Raw genomic sequence first — 17,103 nt, 5'->3', positions numbered from 1 at the left:
GCTCATACACAAAATATGCCATAATTTAAAGATCAATAATATTTGAATATAATCATTAAAATCTTAAGAGCAACTATAAAGTCTTCATCTAGGTGCCAGCTATAATGCACACCTTTTAGATTTTTGGTATTTGTTCAAATATACTGTCAAATCATATGAAACTATTGGTTTGGGGGCTATTTGACTAATAAAAATGACTCTGACAGTCTAGCTTACTGAGTAACTGACCTGCTGGACTCGAACTTCACAACCTACACGAACAACACAACAGTGGAGTTATTTCAAATAACTGAGTGTTTACCACAAGGCGTTATATAATTGGAGGTTTGTATGGAGCTAAATTTATTAGTGCAAGAATATATAATGCACACTGGATTTAGAGTTTAAAGGAATTATAGCGTGATGGTCGTCATGAACTCTCTATATTACAGCTTTTTTCAACAAGTGCTGCAAAGAAAATGCCATGTCATGGAGCGGATTGGCATCTTTAAAGAATTGGGATACATATCAATAGGGGACAAATATACGCTTTTTATAGCCTTTAAATATAGAACGTTTGCAGCCAACATAGGTTTAAATCTCTGCTAGAGACAATTAGCACTTGTGTGACTGGATAAACATGTACAGTACAATATACACACAGGATAATGTGACAACTAGCCCTGCCCCCTGCATAATATTGAAAATGAAAAGTGAATAATTTTGCTAAACTTTTAACGTCCATCTAACGCTCTTTATTTGTCACAGAAAGGCCCATTTAATGACTCCACATACAAGAACAAACAGATGCTATCAGGAGGAGTTAAATCAAAGAGCGCACTCCCTGCGGAATACTTCGAAACACAGTTTAAGAGGATATTTGAGAGAGAGAGGCGCTCACAGACCCTGCCAAAATAGAAAGACAGTATAGGATACAACGAGCCAAAAAGAACAAAGACTTTCTTTCCAGTAACAGAGAGATAAAAAAGTGAGTCCTTCTTTCTTTGACTGACACATGACTGTAGACAATATTAATTTCTCCTTTAAAAAAATAAATAATAATTAAGTAAATGATGACACAATTTTCGTTTATAAGGTGTTTCAAAACTATTGACTAGTGTACTGGTGCAAGGAGAACAAAGTTGCACCTGATCAAGGATATTTCATTAGGGAGAGGTACAGTACAGTAGGCATTGGTTGTCAAGGTCTATGAAAGTCTGAAGACATGAAAAATACCCCAGAACCTAGATTTTTTTTTTTTTTTTTTTTGAGAAAGAAACATGCTTTGTGCTTTTTAATGATGTTTGTTGAGCTGGAAACAAGATTTTGAAAACAAGGATTTCACCAGGTTGCAATAGTTCAAAGCATCAAATGCAAAAAAAAAAAAAAAAAACACAAACCCAGAGGAATAATAGCTTGAGTGAACCATTGAGGCTGCTAATCACAAAACTATTTAGATGTTTGCCATGAAGATTACAGTTTTTCCAATTGTTCCTGAAACTGTCCCTACAGTTGCTTAATAGTTTTCTCTGATTTTTAGATGTGAAGTGGGAAGCTATTATGGGACATTTGAAAGGCCCCATTCAAGCAATAAGTGCCCTACAGAATCCAAGGAAACCAAACAAATCACCTGGAAAAAACTCTTACACAAGTCCACCCAAGAAGGGAAGTGGTTACAGGTAAGCAGATGTGCAAGTTTCTGTGGTTTTGCTGTCAGACGTATTGTCCTTGCACAATAATAGCTATCCTGACATCACCCTCTCCAAGATGGTGTCCCATTCCTCAGACCCCTATGACAGAGCCAAGGAAATGCTAAAGGTATTTTTAGGTCTACATAAATGAGATTTTCAATCCGACTCCCAGGTCCTTGTTTTAATCAAGATAAGGCGTCCTCTGAGTACCTGACAGTATAATTCTATGCAAGCAGATTAATGTGTTCTCTTTTTCTAATGAGAGAGATAACTTGTTTACCATCGTGAGATCATGGCAAACAAATCTATGCTAAAATATGGAGCATTTCGTTTGAACCTTCATCCAGTTGAATGCTTTAACAGCAATCCTTACAAGTGCGCCATGTAAAAAGGTACATAAAGGAGACCATACACAGTTTAAAAATGTTCAAGAAGTGCATATGGAAAGAGTTGTATTAAGTTTCCATCTTGGAACAGTTTGTGCCATCTTTTTTGTGCAGACTGGAGGCATGAAAGCAGGAACATTTGGTTGCTACCCCACCTACTTTGCAGAACCCCATGGTACCAAAAAGACCAATTCAGCAATGACGAATAAGGAAGTCAAAATATTTCACCTCTCCCCTGGTCTAAAGAGCACACCTGTCAAGATCATCATCAGTCTCAACATCAAAAAGTAAGCTGGGCTCCAGGAACTAGCACCAAAACTCATATTACACTCCAAACAGTGCTTAATGTTTGCACAATAATCAGTAATATCAGTTGCTCAATATGTTCTACAGGCAAAGACACTGCAGGTTCACAGTAATGTGACTTTCTTTATTTTACAGGGCTGTGAGTTCCACAAACTATAATCGAATCCCCTCTGTGATGGCATATTGAGAACTTGTGATGTCTTCAGGTGAATAAATGAATGTTATATATTGGTTTTTAGATCAAAGAGTTGCAATTTTTAATTGAATTTATATAATTATCTTAATTGATAAAGATAAACTCTTTTAAGATATATTATACTTAATACTACACCAGAAAAAAAATGAAAACAACACCTTTGTCTAAAACCAGTTTTTAGTTAAGCATTAAAAATACATATTGTGTTTAACCAGCAAGGTGTTGGCCAAGTTTTTACCGCATTTATGTCATTCTCTTTTTTGTTATGGTTAAAACCTTTTATATAACTGTATGTAAAAGTGGCCTTAAAGGGATAGTTGAGCATATGACAACAGAGTTTTCTATTTAGTTTGAACTATGACTTTAGGTTCATTTAGAAACATGAGAATTGAAAAAAACAACAAAAAAACAATAATATTCATAGAAATAAACAAAGAGAAAAAAAATTATTGTACTGGGAAACTGATTGCATTGATTTTTTTTTTTTTTTTTTTTTTTTTTTTTTTTTTTTTTTTTTTTTGTGACAACCCACCGATTGACGATTTGTGTGTATTACTAAATACGTTGTACAATTCATAGATGATGGCATATTTAAATTCTATTAAGAACAAAATTCCCCTTCTTTCATATTTTGAGAATAACTGAAACCTAAAGGGATTAGTTTGTGTCTAAATTTAGGATTTTCTCTGTACAGAAGGCTAATATCTGAGAAATGAGTTGACGAACAACTTTGCAACAAGAACTAGATTAAGGCCTTAAGAAAGCGTTTTGAGATTATAAATCCCTTTTACACCTGGCATTAACGTCCATTTTTTTATGATCAGATCACAAGTTTTCAGTGCTCAGAGTGCTTTGTGTGTTTTAAAATGTTTTGAAATTGTATCAGTGAACCATACTGGGGTAGTCAGAAACACGCGACCACATTGCATTTAAATCAATCCATCCTGAACCACAGTGAAGCAATGCCTAATGCATGCTAAAAACCACGTGTAAACAGTAATGTAGTAATGATTCGATCACTAAAAATGTGTTAATACCAGGTGTTTATGAATTTAAATTGGCATTGTATTTCCCTTTATAAACTAAAATGAAGAAATTAATAATGGAATATCAAGAAGCAATAAACGCAAACAATACAAGTTGTCTATTTTCGACTGTCCATCCCTCTAAGCAGTAGGATATACAGTAACTAGATCATGTCCCTTAGGTGGGTTCATTCGCATTCGAGCATGGGCTTCACAGTACATCTGTCCCTCCACGTAAAAGTAGCCCTTCTGCTTCAAATTCAAGCCACAGTCTGAGCACACGAAACAGGCTGGATGGCGGTACTTGTCCCGAGCTTTCACCACCGGTCCACTGTGAGCCAATTGTGAGAAAAACTTTCATTTAATGAAGTTGTTAAAATGCATGAAAACTATTCAGCGTAGAACATTCATTTCATAAAAACTGATACTATATTCTCAAAGAAGACACAATCTATGGTCTTATGCTGAATGCTGTACTCACACAATGCCAGTGCCACATTTATCACAGAGAGGCAGCTTCTGCAGTGAGGATATGCTGGCTTGGGTTTTTGTCACTGGGGCTTTTACACTTCTAGTCACCATGGGCCTTGTGCCTGTCAAAGGAATAAAGTGTCTCAGATCCACCTCGCCAATGTGAAATGCTTAAGTTAAATAGAGCCTGCAAAACTATTACTCTACCAGTGCACTTGTAGTTCACCAGAAAATTAGCTGAATTTTAAACTGACATCTTTATCAGTGCAGCAAGCTGTAATTTCTGTCTCATGAAGTCAGAATTGCCCCAAATAACAGATAAGGGCAGCTCACCATCACTCTCCACATAGTCTTGCAGGGCCTTGAAAGATCCAGACTGACGTGGTTGATGTGGCTGCTCTTGGTTCTCCTGGAGCATACGGTACACATGAGAGTCTTCAATAGACTTCAGGGATTTAGGGCTGAAAACGGATAAAGGCAGAAGCCCAGAATGTTTGTCCGTTAAGAGAAAACATAATGTTGTGTTATATAAAAGTTTGACAGTGCTGACATGCTGTCCATTACCACAGTTTGAGTTGTTTGAACTGTCTAAATCATAATTTGACTTTAACTACTATTTTAAGTCAATAGTGTGTGCAGTTTTTTATTTTAACATTAATTTATTAACCCCCACCCCCCGCCACCCTTTTTTTGTTTTTTTTTTTACATTAAATGCTATTACATATGTGCCTTGCCCTATAGCCTTTTATGGTAGCTTTTTTATTGTATTTCATTCTGTTTCATAGCATATTGACCATAAACCTGTAAAAGTTTCTATTACTTACATTTGATTAATTTTATTTCAGTGATTTTTCCAGTCCTGCATTCTTGAAAAGAAAGGTTCCAAAAGTTTTTTTTATTTTTTATTTTTATAATGATGAAATAACTATTTTGGGTTCGCAAAGAGCATTCATGGAACTGTTGAAAAGATCCTTTTTTTCTTAGTTTGAAGAACATTTAAAAAATCGAAAGAACCTTCAGTCCGATGGAAAGTTTCCATGAATGTCTGGATCTGGAACCACCGAAGCCATTGAAGACCTTTATTTTTAAAAGTGCACATTTGCAATAGTTTCCTATTTACCCCCAAAGTATTTTTCCATCTGTAGGAGCCCTGTTTTTTTAATCTGTCAGGTCTTTAATATAGCTGTGCTTACTGTATGGAAACAAAGCTCTGGATACCTGGGCCATGCCTGCCTGACTACAGATGACATCTTAGCCTGCTGCAGTGTATCTGAGATATTGTCTGCTGAGTATAATGCAATGGGGAAGTTATACTGTGTAGAAGGAGCTGCCTTGGACCCAGCCGATGGGGTGCCAGACATTTGAGCTACATTTTTGATCAGCGTCTGGGATGTGCTGTCACTGGAGTTGTGTAAGGTCAGTTTATAATAGCTAGGTGAACCGAACCAGGAAGCAATCAAATCAAAAGGGCCACAGAGGACACAGAAAATGATAAATAAGACAGAAAAGAATGGAAGGAGGAGTTAGAGATGTACATAGAGCTTCAGTATATACTTGGCTGTTGCTTTATAATCAGCAAATTTGTTTTAAGCTGTACGAATGCATGAATGTAAAAAAAAAATTGAATATAAAAAAAATTAATATAAAAAAAAGTACAAATTCTACTGTGATTAAGTGACCATATTTGACTTCATGTAAGGATGCTTTTGTCTAATGACCTCTCTTGGCTTGCAGATGTGAAGGGCTTTTATTTGACATTAAACTGGTGTTCGAAGTAATCAATGTCCTGTAAGACATAAGATATGAAGATATGAATAGATCAGAAGTATGAATAGGAGCAGAAGTCCTCCAAGATCCAACACTGCAGGTTCAAATGTGAATATGTGTTCTGCTATAATATACTAGTTCAAAAGTATAAGATAAGGGGTCGCCCATTCTTATCTCTAACAGAACCCAATTGCCATTACTTCTTTCTATCATAATTTTCTATCCAAATGCTTAGGCTGCTGGAACACTTGTGAGGACTTCTGGAGGATCAGTGTGTGTGTTAGTGGTGAGTGGGCAGCCGGTCGACAGCGAGCAGAGAGAAGTTTCATAGTCCATATGATTGGGGTGATCCATGTTGGCACTCACCCCTCAGGCTTTTCATGCACCAGTCCCCGGATCTGTCCTTTCAGGGCGTCCTGGATGTTATCTTGAGAGTAGAGTCCTATGGGAGTGTTGTAGGTGGAGCTCACCACCTGCGTTTTGTCATCCAGACTGGCAGCAGCCACAAAAGGCTGTGCTCTTCTGTTGTGACCTGTGCCAATAGATTTACACTCCTGCGTGTGTAGGACAGACATACACACTTCATACTCAAAGCCCCACACAAACACCACATTTGCATGCCAGCTTCTACAGATATGACTTTTTATTACCTGAAGATGCAACATAACTAACTCAAAACTAAACTATCTTATTGTTTTTCCAATGTTTCCATTGAGAAACATTCTTTACTTTACTTTTCTTCACTTTTCTTACTTTCTTTGTTGCAACACTTGCTCACCAATGGATCCTCTGCAGAGGATAATCCTAACGTAATCCACACGACTCCAGTCAATTCACTCTTTTAACTTCAACCCATTTCTTTCAAGCTAAGTCCTCTTTCCATAATATTGTTTACAGTGGGGAAAAACAAAAACTGAATCAGGAGAGAAATATGCGTCTCTCTTATTTTTATTACAAAAAGGCACTGGTATCAGGTGGATTCATTGTGAATTTTTATTTTTTTTAATCAGCTGTTTGAACTCTCATTCTGACGGCACCCATTCACTGCAGAAGATCCAGTATCTTAAGCAAATTTCCATAGTTAACTCTTCGTATAAACGTATTGTGTTGGACAAGGACAGATCAAACAAAACTTGGCAGCTTTGCACAATTTCTGAAGAGATACTCCACCCAAAAATGAAAATTCTCTTATCATTAACAAACATTTTTTAGAAAAAGAATCCATCTCTGTGAGTCAGTATAATGCAAATGGATAGGCTAATGCTTTAAAAAGCTCTCAAAACAAACACAACAGTGTTTTTTTGAGGGATTTTTAAAGTATCATCTCATCCATCAGCATAATATGGACTCTTATTGCTTTTACGCTTTTAAGTAAATGATGAGAGGATTTTGATTTTGGGGTGAAAGTTTCCCTTTAACATGCCTCGTGCACTCTAGTGTTGTTGTTTTTTTTTTTTTTTTTTTTTAAATAATATACATTTTCTTGCTGCATATTATTAGCAGATAAAAAATAAAGAGCTGTGCATTTGTTGTTCTCTTCTATTACACTTACTTGCTTCTTTGCCTCCAAATTGATTTTGAATGGGTTCACTTTCCCTTCTTCTATAACCAGAGGTGACCACAATTTAGTTTCTGGCCTGCAACACATTTAATGCACACAGTAAGACACGAGGTAATCGCCTCCTGTGAAATCATAAAAAAGATCAAAGAGCACTAAGGGGGGTCATTACTGTGCACCAGGGCCATGACCACTTCTAGCTAGTAAAGTAACGTCAACAGACTGGCATGTACAAGCCAGATGGTTTATCGGGAGGGTATTAATCACAGAGGAAGGACACATTCATCGTTGTTGTAAATAAGGCTCTGGGGGTACTGATGGACACTTTCATAGCAGTGGGTAAAGGCAAATTCTTACAGTCCTCCCTCTGGCTGCAACTTTAAAAGGAGGTGAGAGAATGTGATATAAAGTTGTTGAAGGACTCTTAATCCTGTTTGTAACACTATCCTATAATGAGAAAAGCTCATGGTACCTCTCTATCTTGAGGAAAAGCTGATTGTTGGAGGCTTTGATCTTGTTCTGAGCCTCAGCGTGAGTCATACTGTTAGTGGACGCTCCCTGGATGGCCAGGATGATGTCTCCTGGACACAGGTTGACCCGAGATGCCTTACTGCCTGGTGTCACCTGAAAACAAGAACCAGACTTGATAAAGGCCATGCATATACAATGACTTGAATACACCTTTTATAATAAGCATGGTTTTCTATATACATAACTGAAATAAAGCTGAAATAAAATATAGATATAAAAAAATGAAAAATATAAACTTTGAAATAACTGAAACAAGTTTAAGGTGAAGTAGTAAAATTACTAAAATTAAACTAGTAAAGATTAATTAAAATGATATAGAAATGACAAAAGCAATTACAATTACTAAAACGCAGTAAAATAAAAACTGAAAATATAAATCTAATTCAAAAGATAAATAAATAATAAAATAACAAAATAATTTTCCTTAAAAAAATCTTGTACTTATGTATTTAAGGTGTAAGTATAATGTTTGTGTGTGTGTTTTCGTTCTCATTTCTTTTTTATTTTGATGGTTTTACTACGTGTTTTTAGAGTATTTAAGCTTTTCTCAAAAGTATAAAGATTTCAAAACCATAAGAAGCCACCATAAATACAAAGAAATTCTTTCTTACACTTTAGTTTTAAATCTGTGAAAATGCTTACAGGCTGTTCACATAGAAGGCATTTTTTGAATTTGACTGTGTTGCTTTTCCATTGGTTTTCAATGTGAATATGCATTAGACAGATATCCGTCTTTTTCAGAATCTCACTCATGAGCGATGATTTCCAAAACCACAGCACTCATGTTAAAAGTTTTTAATTCCATTGCCCAGCATCTTGGGTTTTTTAAACAAAAATAAGCATTCTATGTGAATGGCCCTCAATGACATTCAGTGTAAATGAGAGTGGTTTAGTATGCAGGCCAATCAAGCCAAAGGTGGCTAAAATAGGACTAATTGTGATCTAAGTTACTTTGGATAAAAGTTGTGAATAGTTACGTGCTTAATATGCTTCAGCTTGTTTATAGATTTAGCAAAGATTTGAAAAAAATAAAAAAATAAATAAAAAGAATCAGATTCTTAGGAGCCTTCTTTCAAAGTCACTACAAGTGTGCAGCAAGCTATGGAGCAGTTTAGACATAAACAGAAAGTGACAGGGGTAGAAACAATCTGTTGACCCTCTGTGGTTTAGAAGTGGACTAAAAATAGCACGTTGTGGATGTGTCAGTCATGGCCGGGTATCATCCTCCGGGGGAGCAGAGTCAGGTCTATTGGTGGTTGATGATCTGACTGCTCTGGCATTCAGCCTGCCGCCCGGTGTTTCTCTGGCCTCTCTTTCCATCATCCTCTTTTTCATTAATGAAGTCTGACATCATCCCTTATTCCTCTCATCACTGCTGGGCTCATTTTCTTGGGTATTCTCTTCATCCCCCTAGTCATTTATCTCATCACCTCATCCTGTGTGCAGGCCTCGTTCTACCTGTGTTCTGACTCAGCTGCTCTATTACTTTATATCCCAACAGCTGACTTTCTTCTAGTTAAGTCCACCTCTCAAGAGAGGAAGATTTATACCAGGTCAAGTCATGCCAGTTATCTAAGACCAGAGGGTTTTAGTTTTCTATCATCAGTGTTTAATGTCATTACGATTTGTGTGCCTGGACCACAAAACCAGTCATTAGGGTCAATTTTTCTAAATTAAGATTTTGAATTAAGATCAGCTTTCCATTTGTGTATGATTTGTTAGGATAGAACAATATTTGGCTGAGATACAACTATTTGAATATCTGTAATCTGAGTGTGCAAAAAAAAAAAAAAAAAGAGAGAGAAAATATTGAGGAAAAAAGCCTTTAAGTCTAAATGAAGTTCTTAGCAATGTATATTACTAATCAAAAATTAAGTTTTGTGATGTTTTATTCCTAATGTATCAATTATTGACTTACGAAGCTAGCATCTCTGTTCCTGTCAAATAACAGACACACTTTAATATCTCATTTCCTAGTGCCTTTCTCACTTTGTGTACACACCAAAATCACATTTGTCCACCTGTATCTTCTAGAGCGAATACATCTCAAAATACATTTATATGACTTCATATAAGTGACACTGATGCCTGGCTGTATTTAATTCAGCAAATGAAAACTAGGCCTTATTTCCCCTGTAGACATCCATTATGGGGCGACTGTAGAAATCGAGGGTTACTGCAAAGAAATAAGCATCCAAATGTCTCAGAATGGACACAATAAAAAGGAGACTGTTCCCTTGGCACTATTTAAGAAAATGAGGGATGTGTTTGGCTCACCAACAAAGCCGCTCTGTTTAGTAGATTGAAACAAAAGCAGCTATGAACTGATATGAATCCATTGAGTGATATGTATCCGATTGTCAGTATAAACAGAAACATGAATATAACAATTGGGGGTTTGTAAGCTATGCATAACCTGTGCAGAAAAAAATCCCCAAGTGACACGCAAACCCACAAGAGAAGCATGTAAGGGCACGCTGAACAATTAGACATTATCAGGCAGAATAAATCAAGGGATAGTTCCCCTAAAAGTTCACATTTATTTGTCCTGGTGTTGTTCCAGACCTGCATGATTTTCTTTCTTCTGTGAAAAAAAAACCCCCCAAAAAAAACATGATATTCTGAAGCATGTTTGAAGTGTTATGTCCATACACTGAAAATCAACTGGGTCCAAAACATCATCAGATCTCATTGACTTTTATTATGCGCTCTTAAAAATAAAGGTTCTTTGTTGCCATCTACGGTTCCATAAATAACCTTTAACATCCATGAAACATTTCAATGCACAAAACAGTCTTGAAAAATGATTTTTTTTTTAGAATACTAAAATAGTTCTTGACTCAAAAAAAAAATAATTGGAACAGAAAAAAAGAAGTGTAAACTGAAAGGTTTTGTGGGGAACCAAAAATAGTTTTTCCATGACATCACTGCTTTGAACCTTCTGAACTTTTCAAAGTATCTTCTTTTGTGTTCCATACAGGAAAGAAAATCATATGGGTTTGGAACAACATAAGGTAAGTAAATTTAAATTGTTATATATTCTGCTAACATAAAGAAACCTGACATGAGGTTGAGTAAATAACAGAATTGTCATTCTTTGGGAGAAGTGGATAAAGCTCAAGGTTGACACTCAACCATAAACTACCCTCGTCATGCCCTTGAGCAAAGCACTAAACCCAAGAACTGTCTGAACTGAAATGAATGATTTGTTAAAGGTGTCTGCTCAGTGACTGGATTTAGATATATAACAGTCATTTACATTTTTAATTCAACAGTATAATTAAGATGGTCTGATTTTGCTTCTCATAAAAAGCCCCATCTGTGCTGGCATGCACGCATCGATGGAGACTAATGTTACTGAAATAAGAACATCAGGGCTCATAGTATGAGAAAAGAGCCACCTTGCTGGCATCAATTAGTCTATGATTACAGACAGTTTCTTTTACAAAGAAACCACACACATTCTGCATTAGTCATCAGTATTTGTCTGCTTAAAGATGAAATATACAGAAAAGAATCACCCCTTTTAAAATAATCAAAGTTTGTTGCTTTGTAGCCTGAGTTTTTGTTTTATCCAGCTCTATTTACTCAATGCAACTTCAACTTTTCTCTACCCACTGTATGTAGCTTTAAGGTTCTGGCACAGGCATACACCAAACTATGAAATGCTAATTCTAATCCATTTCATTTATGTTTGAGTGGATATTATCGTTTTAGTTTGAAATCACATCCAGTCTCATTTTACTTGGATTCTGCAAGGAAGTCATTAGCTAGGAATGTTAAATAAACCTGGTTTAATTTAAGAATGACATCATTCTTTTCAGATGAGACTTCAAGTCTACGTTGTACACCTGGAGGTTCCAATTTCCATACTGTGGCCAAAACCAGTGCTGCAGCAGAAAAATATACTTTCTAGACATGTTAATTGTTAGTAAATACCACAGTATTCTTGGAAGAATCTTGATGTATCATTGTATATTAATAAGGCAATCATCAAAATACTATTATACCATCTGATACCAGTAAATCACTGTAATGTGGTAACACCTATTTTCTGTTAGGACAATTCATATTTTGTAAGACCTGCTCTTATGCTTCTAATCAGTGAGTATGGGAAGTATCTTTTTATGACGACCTGTCCGTTCTCTGCTGTGTTTTTTCCACAATTTATGGAGAATGTCAGAACTGGCATTCCACTAATGATATATGTAGGTAACATACCGAATTAGTTAGAGGAGGCAGTTTTCAGTTTTAGTCAGGTGGCGCCTTAGGACCGTCTTAGCCTTCACCAAAATGCACAAACTTTGTAGTTGCTGAGCATAAATCTAACATGCCTCTTATTCAGTTCAGAATAACTTTATCTTTGAAATGGGGCACTTTCACCACCATATATAAGTATTAGTCAATTTTATTTATGAGAGGATATGAGGTTTGAGATGGTGCTGAAATGATTGCTTAAATTAAAGAGATTGTCAAGTTCATCTCACACATCACCAAGTGCTCAGTTAACCTTTGACCTCTTCTTTTACCCCAAATGTTCAGACTTCATCAGCTGTTTAAAATATTATTGGACTAAGAGCTTTGCGATTCATTCAGACAACAGGTGTCCTCTCCGAAGCCTGTGTGTGTGTGTGTGTGTGTGTGTGTGTGTGTGTGTGTGTGTGTGTGTGTGTGTGTGTGTGTGTGAGTGCGTGTGTGCATGTGTGTGTGAGAGAGAGAGAGAGAGAGAGAGAGAGTGTCTGTCCCTGACTTTTTGTGAACTTGTTAGTAACTGGAAGAGAAAATGCCCAAAAGTTCACGACACGTAATATACACTTTTAGGTACAGCCATAATACATAACCACATTTATGACTCCGATGAGCTGTGAATAATCTGTGTTTTCAAATTCACAAACACCATGATGCAATAGGAGGAAGTATAATATGATCAGTTTGGCTAATTAATTACAGCGTTAGACGTCTGAATATTAATTCAATAATATTCAAATTATAAAACACTATTCAAAAGTTTGGGGCTGGTAAGATTTTTTTTGAAGAGGTTTATTGAAAGAAGTCTCTTTTGCTCACTAAGGCTACATTTGAAAAATACAGTAAAAGCAGTAATATTGTGAAATATTTATCCAATTTATCCAATTTTAAAATGCAATTTATTCTTGTGATGGTAAATCTGAATTCTCAGCATCATTACTCCAGTTTTCAGTGTCACATGATTCTTCAGAAATCATTATATGTTAATTTGACGCTCAAGAAATATTTATTTTTATAATTTGAAGTTTGAAGTCGTTATGCCTACTGTTTCTATGGAAAACATGATACGGTATATTTATTTCACGATTATCAAAGTTCAAAAGAACAGCATTTATTTTTAATAAAACAATTGTAACGTCTTTTACTTTTAATAAATATAATGCATCCTTGGTGAATACAACATTAATTTCTTAAATTGCAATACTAGAGTAAATCACAATGGCATGAGGATAAAAACTAGGTAATTATAACTAGGCTCTATTGGGAAATGATTGCCTGACAACCACAGATGTTTCTAAAAATGAATGTCAGTTCGAACTTGTGGCTCTAAAAATATTTTTTCTCACAGTACTCCTCAGTTATGTCTAAAGTGAGGTCCTGGGAATGTTATTTTGTGATCCACCCCACTGGTTTCTCATGCCCACGGCAGTGTTAGCCAGCACATCAAAAGCATCTTTATCTCTGAGTGGAATGTGTGAAGCAGCAGACTTTAGCCAAAGGCATTCACTTACCCGAGTTATGGTCAGCGGCTGGTTAAAATCTTTGCCTCCTGAAAGCCGAAATCCCCAAGGGGCTGGCCCATCCAGCACCACGTTCTTTGGCATATCTGTCTTGTTTTCTTCAGCCTCCTCTTTCTCAAAAGTTGAACTTGCTTCCTCAGTTCAATCTCTTTTTTACTGGTGAGAGATCTCACTTCTACCCTGGATGAATGACTCACCCAACCACGACTGGAAGCCAGTTCCTGTCTCTGAGTCTCTTTTAAGCATGCATGTGGGGTTAGGAGAGTGAATGAAAGAAAGATGATGCCTGGATGCCACACCCCTCTGAGGTCATAGGGGTTGACTGAGATCCTGAGGGGTCAAACTCTCTCCCCACCTCTTTCAGATCCAACCTTACGCCCTTTATGATTAATCCTCTTTTCTCATAAGTCTTAGCGGTTTGATAACTAAAATCATCCACCAGTGACTCCCTTTGCTCTGTCATCACCCTGTGCGCTGTCTAGACTTTTCTTTCCTAACCGCCGGCCAGACACCTGTGCCTGACTGAGAGGAGTAGACTCCTCCATCATGAAGTTGAGGCTGAGTGTTGAGTCAGAGCCCTTGCTGCTGATGAGCAGATTACAAACTGTTTACAGAGCACAATAACAGAACATCATATTTTCATATCAACAAAGCATGTGTTGCTCTTTTAAACATCTCCTCTCGGGAATGTAAACAATTTCAATTACACAGCCACATAAGGGAACACTGAAAACTGCATGGATTGCATTTAATAATAATAATAATAAAAAAAATAATAATAATAATAAGTAATTGACCTAGCCTAGTGTGTAGATGTCACATAGTTACATTATACATAAAGTGGCTCCAAAAAACAGTTGTGGACAGATAAAACATGCTTTAAAATGTATGAATGTCATTGCATTAAAGGATGAAACATCTGACCACCCTTTTCTCCGAAACTAACTTCACTTTTTTTTTTTTTTTGCCATTACTGTTGAACCAGTTATGTCAGGTGATTTTAAATAATGACAAATGTCTTTGTAAAAAAAAAAAAAGCATGTTGAATTGCATTAACTGAAAAAAATAATCCATTGTATTAACAGTGCTTGCATTTTTACACCTTGTATTTTCATGGCTTGCATTTTTAACAGTTGTTTATATAAGCTGTCAGTATTTCAATTCAAAACATTTCACACACATTTTCATAATTAAAAATTCAGTAATTCATATTCACCTTCCAGAGTTCACATTGTGCATACTGAGATTTGATTCGTTTGTTTGAAGCGCGTTAAAGGGGTCATATGATGTAGCTAAAAAGAACATTATTTTGTGTATTTGGTGTAATGAAATGTGTTATGCAGTTTAAGGTTAAAAAACACATCTGAATATCTGGGTTGAACTGTTCTGGAACAGTGTTGGAAATACAATTTAACCACTGATTACTAGTTGTTTCCTCTTTTGGAAGACCAATCAAAGTATTTTCAGAAGAGCATACACTACCTGCGTTCAGCTCATATTTTCCAAAATGCCACTATGGTGACTTTTTGATATCGCGTCCAAAAAGTATTCTTGTTGCTTCATAACGCTACGGTTGAACCACTGATGGCAGATGGATTATTCTGACAATGCTTTTCATATTTTTTTGGACCTTGACAGTGTATTTTACTTGGCAGTCTATGGGACAGTCACAAGCCTCCCTGTTTTCATCAAAATATCTTAAATTGTGTTCCAAAGACAAACAAAGCTTTTACAGGTTTGGAACAACATGGGGGTAAGTGATTATTGACAAAATTGTTATTTTGGAGTGGAGTATCCCTTTTAGTGTACAAATACTTTCGTGTGGTAACTAAATATAGCACTAATATAGTATATTAGCAGGCATTGTAGTAACCTTCTCAGAAATGAAATCATCTCACTATTAATAACAAACAAATTAGAAAGAATTAAACCTAACATTTTGATTTAGAAATGTTGAAGTATTTTTATGCCTCCTTAAGGACTTTTTTTTTTCTTTTTCTGTGAAACAAAAATTAAATGTGTCCAGAATAGTTATCATAGTTTTATTTACAATTACATCAATTATAAAGCTATTATGAAAAATGTCTAGAGTTTTCATCTTATTGTAGGCCATAGTTACAACAAAAACAAATTATCTTGACTTTATCTAGTTGTTATTTTAGGAAAAACAATGGGGGGGGGGGGCTGAGTTTTCCCCCACTCTAACCTATAGTAAGAGGGTAGCATTGCTTTTGTCTGTTTATGAACTATATGTGTGACATACAAACACTGGAAAGACCTAGTAACGTGCATGTGATACTTGTTTCCAATGTAAAGTTTCAGTAACTACACAGAGAGGAGTGTATACTGTGTTCTTCATGGCACTGCAGCACTGTGCTCTTAGTTTGAAAGCCAAACATTCTAGCTTGAGAGCACTTGTATTGTAGGCTTCAACAGCTCCTTGTTTGGTGAGCCAGGGATGAGCTGTTTGTCATGGCCTGAGCTACATCAAACATAGGAAACCTTAAAGAGCCAGTAAGATGAAAATTCTAAGCTTCCTATCACTGTTTATAAGTCCTGTACAATATGTTTAAATCCATCCAAGGTTAAAAAAACATTGTCATTTTGTCAAAATATCTTTTTAAAATTAACCTCAATTCTCAGAGATCCCCAAACGGTTCGCGCAAAGCTGTTCAAAAGATTCAGTTTCCTTAAACCCCACCTTTCGGTAGCATTCTGTGTTCTGATTGGTCAACTAACATAGTCAGGTTTGATTGGTTGTTCCGCACACAACTTCATGGTAAACAATGCGTTAGCATCTTTTTTGGTGTGAATTATGTCTTATTCCTCTCATCGCGAAGCAAACAGTAAAATAAAAAACTTGAACAGTCTTGCTGCTTTTTCTTCTGTGTGGGTGTATTCAAGCCGCGTGCTTCAGTTTGAATCTGAATAGCGCGTTCAGCGCGGGGGCGTGGTCACATTAGATATAGTGAAGGGAGACGTGAAAAACGGACATTGCGTTGTTTTCATATGGATTACTTTATCACAGAATGTCTGTTAGCAGCACTTGTTACACTTCATTTTAATGACGTGTTTGGAAATGAAGATCAGCACAGATAAAGGCTGCAGACAGCACACATACTGATAAGACGCTCGGGAGAAAACAAACACTTAACTTCATAATCATACTTCGCGTTGTGATTCGGAGATGCTTGTTGGTCTAAATAAAGTTGGTAATGAACCCTCTTTTATGGCCAAACGCTTTGAAAATCCAGCCTTTTACTGAATTTTAGCCATTGGTTCTTCTGATCTTCATTCTTTGGCAGTGAAAATAAAACAAACTTGCCTTTACAATTAAAAACACACTGTCTCCTCGACATGATGCTATCACACCAAACAGAGCGTCTGTGTGTGTGTGTGTGGGGGGGGGGGGGGTCAGAGTTACG

At 36.3% G+C, this 17,103-nt stretch overlaps 2 protein-coding genes across 3 annotated transcripts; one reads left to right on the top strand and one right to left on the bottom strand.

Annotated features, from left to right (window-relative positions):
* Nucleotides 1-377: 377 nt before the first annotated feature.
* On the top strand, nt 378-12,316 carry LOC128027076 (UPF0602 protein C4orf47 homolog). The gene is made up of 9 exons (XM_052614390.1): nt 378-579; nt 748-887; nt 1,112-1,155; nt 1,520-1,658; nt 1,722-1,797; nt 2,171-2,343; nt 2,498-2,568; nt 10,891-10,924; nt 11,735-12,316. The coding sequence occupies exons 1-7, from the start codon at nt 403-405 to the stop codon at nt 2,547-2,549; spliced, it is 801 nt and encodes a 266-aa protein (XP_052470350.1). The 5' UTR covers nt 378-402; the 3' UTR covers nt 2,550-2,568; nt 10,891-10,924; nt 11,735-12,316.
* Nucleotides 3,035-14,244, bottom strand: LOC128027295 (PDZ and LIM domain protein 3-like). Of its 2 annotated transcripts, XM_052614758.1 has the most exons (8): nt 13,670-14,244; nt 7,852-8,003; nt 7,374-7,458; nt 6,188-6,375; nt 5,273-5,455; nt 4,388-4,515; nt 4,065-4,176; nt 3,035-3,914 (listed from the first exon to the last, which is right to left on the bottom strand). In XM_052614758.1, exons 1-8 carry the CDS (start codon nt 13,760-13,762, stop codon nt 3,725-3,727), a joined length of 1,131 nt encoding a protein of 376 aa, XP_052470718.1. In that variant the 5' UTR covers nt 13,763-14,244; the 3' UTR covers nt 3,035-3,724. The 2 variants fall into 2 exon arrangements, with proteins under 2 accessions (XP_052470718.1, XP_052470717.1); XM_052614757.1 differs by lacking the exon at nt 5,273-5,455 and having other exon boundaries at nt 3,041-3,914; nt 13,670-14,239.
* Nucleotides 14,245-17,103: the final 2,859 nt, after the last annotated feature.

The sequence above is a fragment of the Carassius gibelio genome, chromosome A14, assembly GCF_023724105.1.
Source record: "Carassius gibelio isolate Cgi1373 ecotype wild population from Czech Republic chromosome A14, carGib1.2-hapl.c, whole genome shotgun sequence".
Classification (NCBI taxonomy): Eukaryota; Metazoa; Chordata; class Actinopteri; order Cypriniformes; family Cyprinidae; genus Carassius; species Carassius gibelio.
This window is presented reverse-complemented; position numbering and strand designations above follow the sequence as displayed.

Excerpts from the sequence above, each read along its gene's own strand:
- LOC128027076 (XM_052614390.1), top strand. The coding sequence starts at position 403 with ATGGTCGTCATGAACTCTCTATATTACAGCTTTTTTCAACAAGTGCTG. Across the intron at positions 580-747 it reads CAGCCAACATAGGTTTAAAT|AAAGGCCCATTTAATGACTC; the intron begins CTCTGCTAGAGA and ends TATTTGTCACAG. Across the intron at positions 1,156-1,519 it reads GGATATTTCATTAGGGAGAG|ATGTGAAGTGGGAAGCTATT; the intron begins GTACAGTACAGT and ends TCTGATTTTTAG.
- LOC128027295 (XM_052614758.1), bottom strand. The coding sequence starts at position 13,762 with ATGCCAAAGAACGTGGTGCTGGATGGGCCAGCCCCTTGGGGATTTCGG. Across the intron at positions 7,459-7,851 it reads CTTTTCCTCAAGATAGAGAG|GCCAGAAACTAAATTGTGGT; the intron begins GTACCATGAGCT and ends AATGTGTTGCAG. Across the intron at positions 4,516-5,272 it reads GTCAGGCAGGCATGGCCCAG|CCCTAAATCCCTGAAGTCTA; the intron begins GTATCCAGAGCT and ends ATCCGTTTTCAG.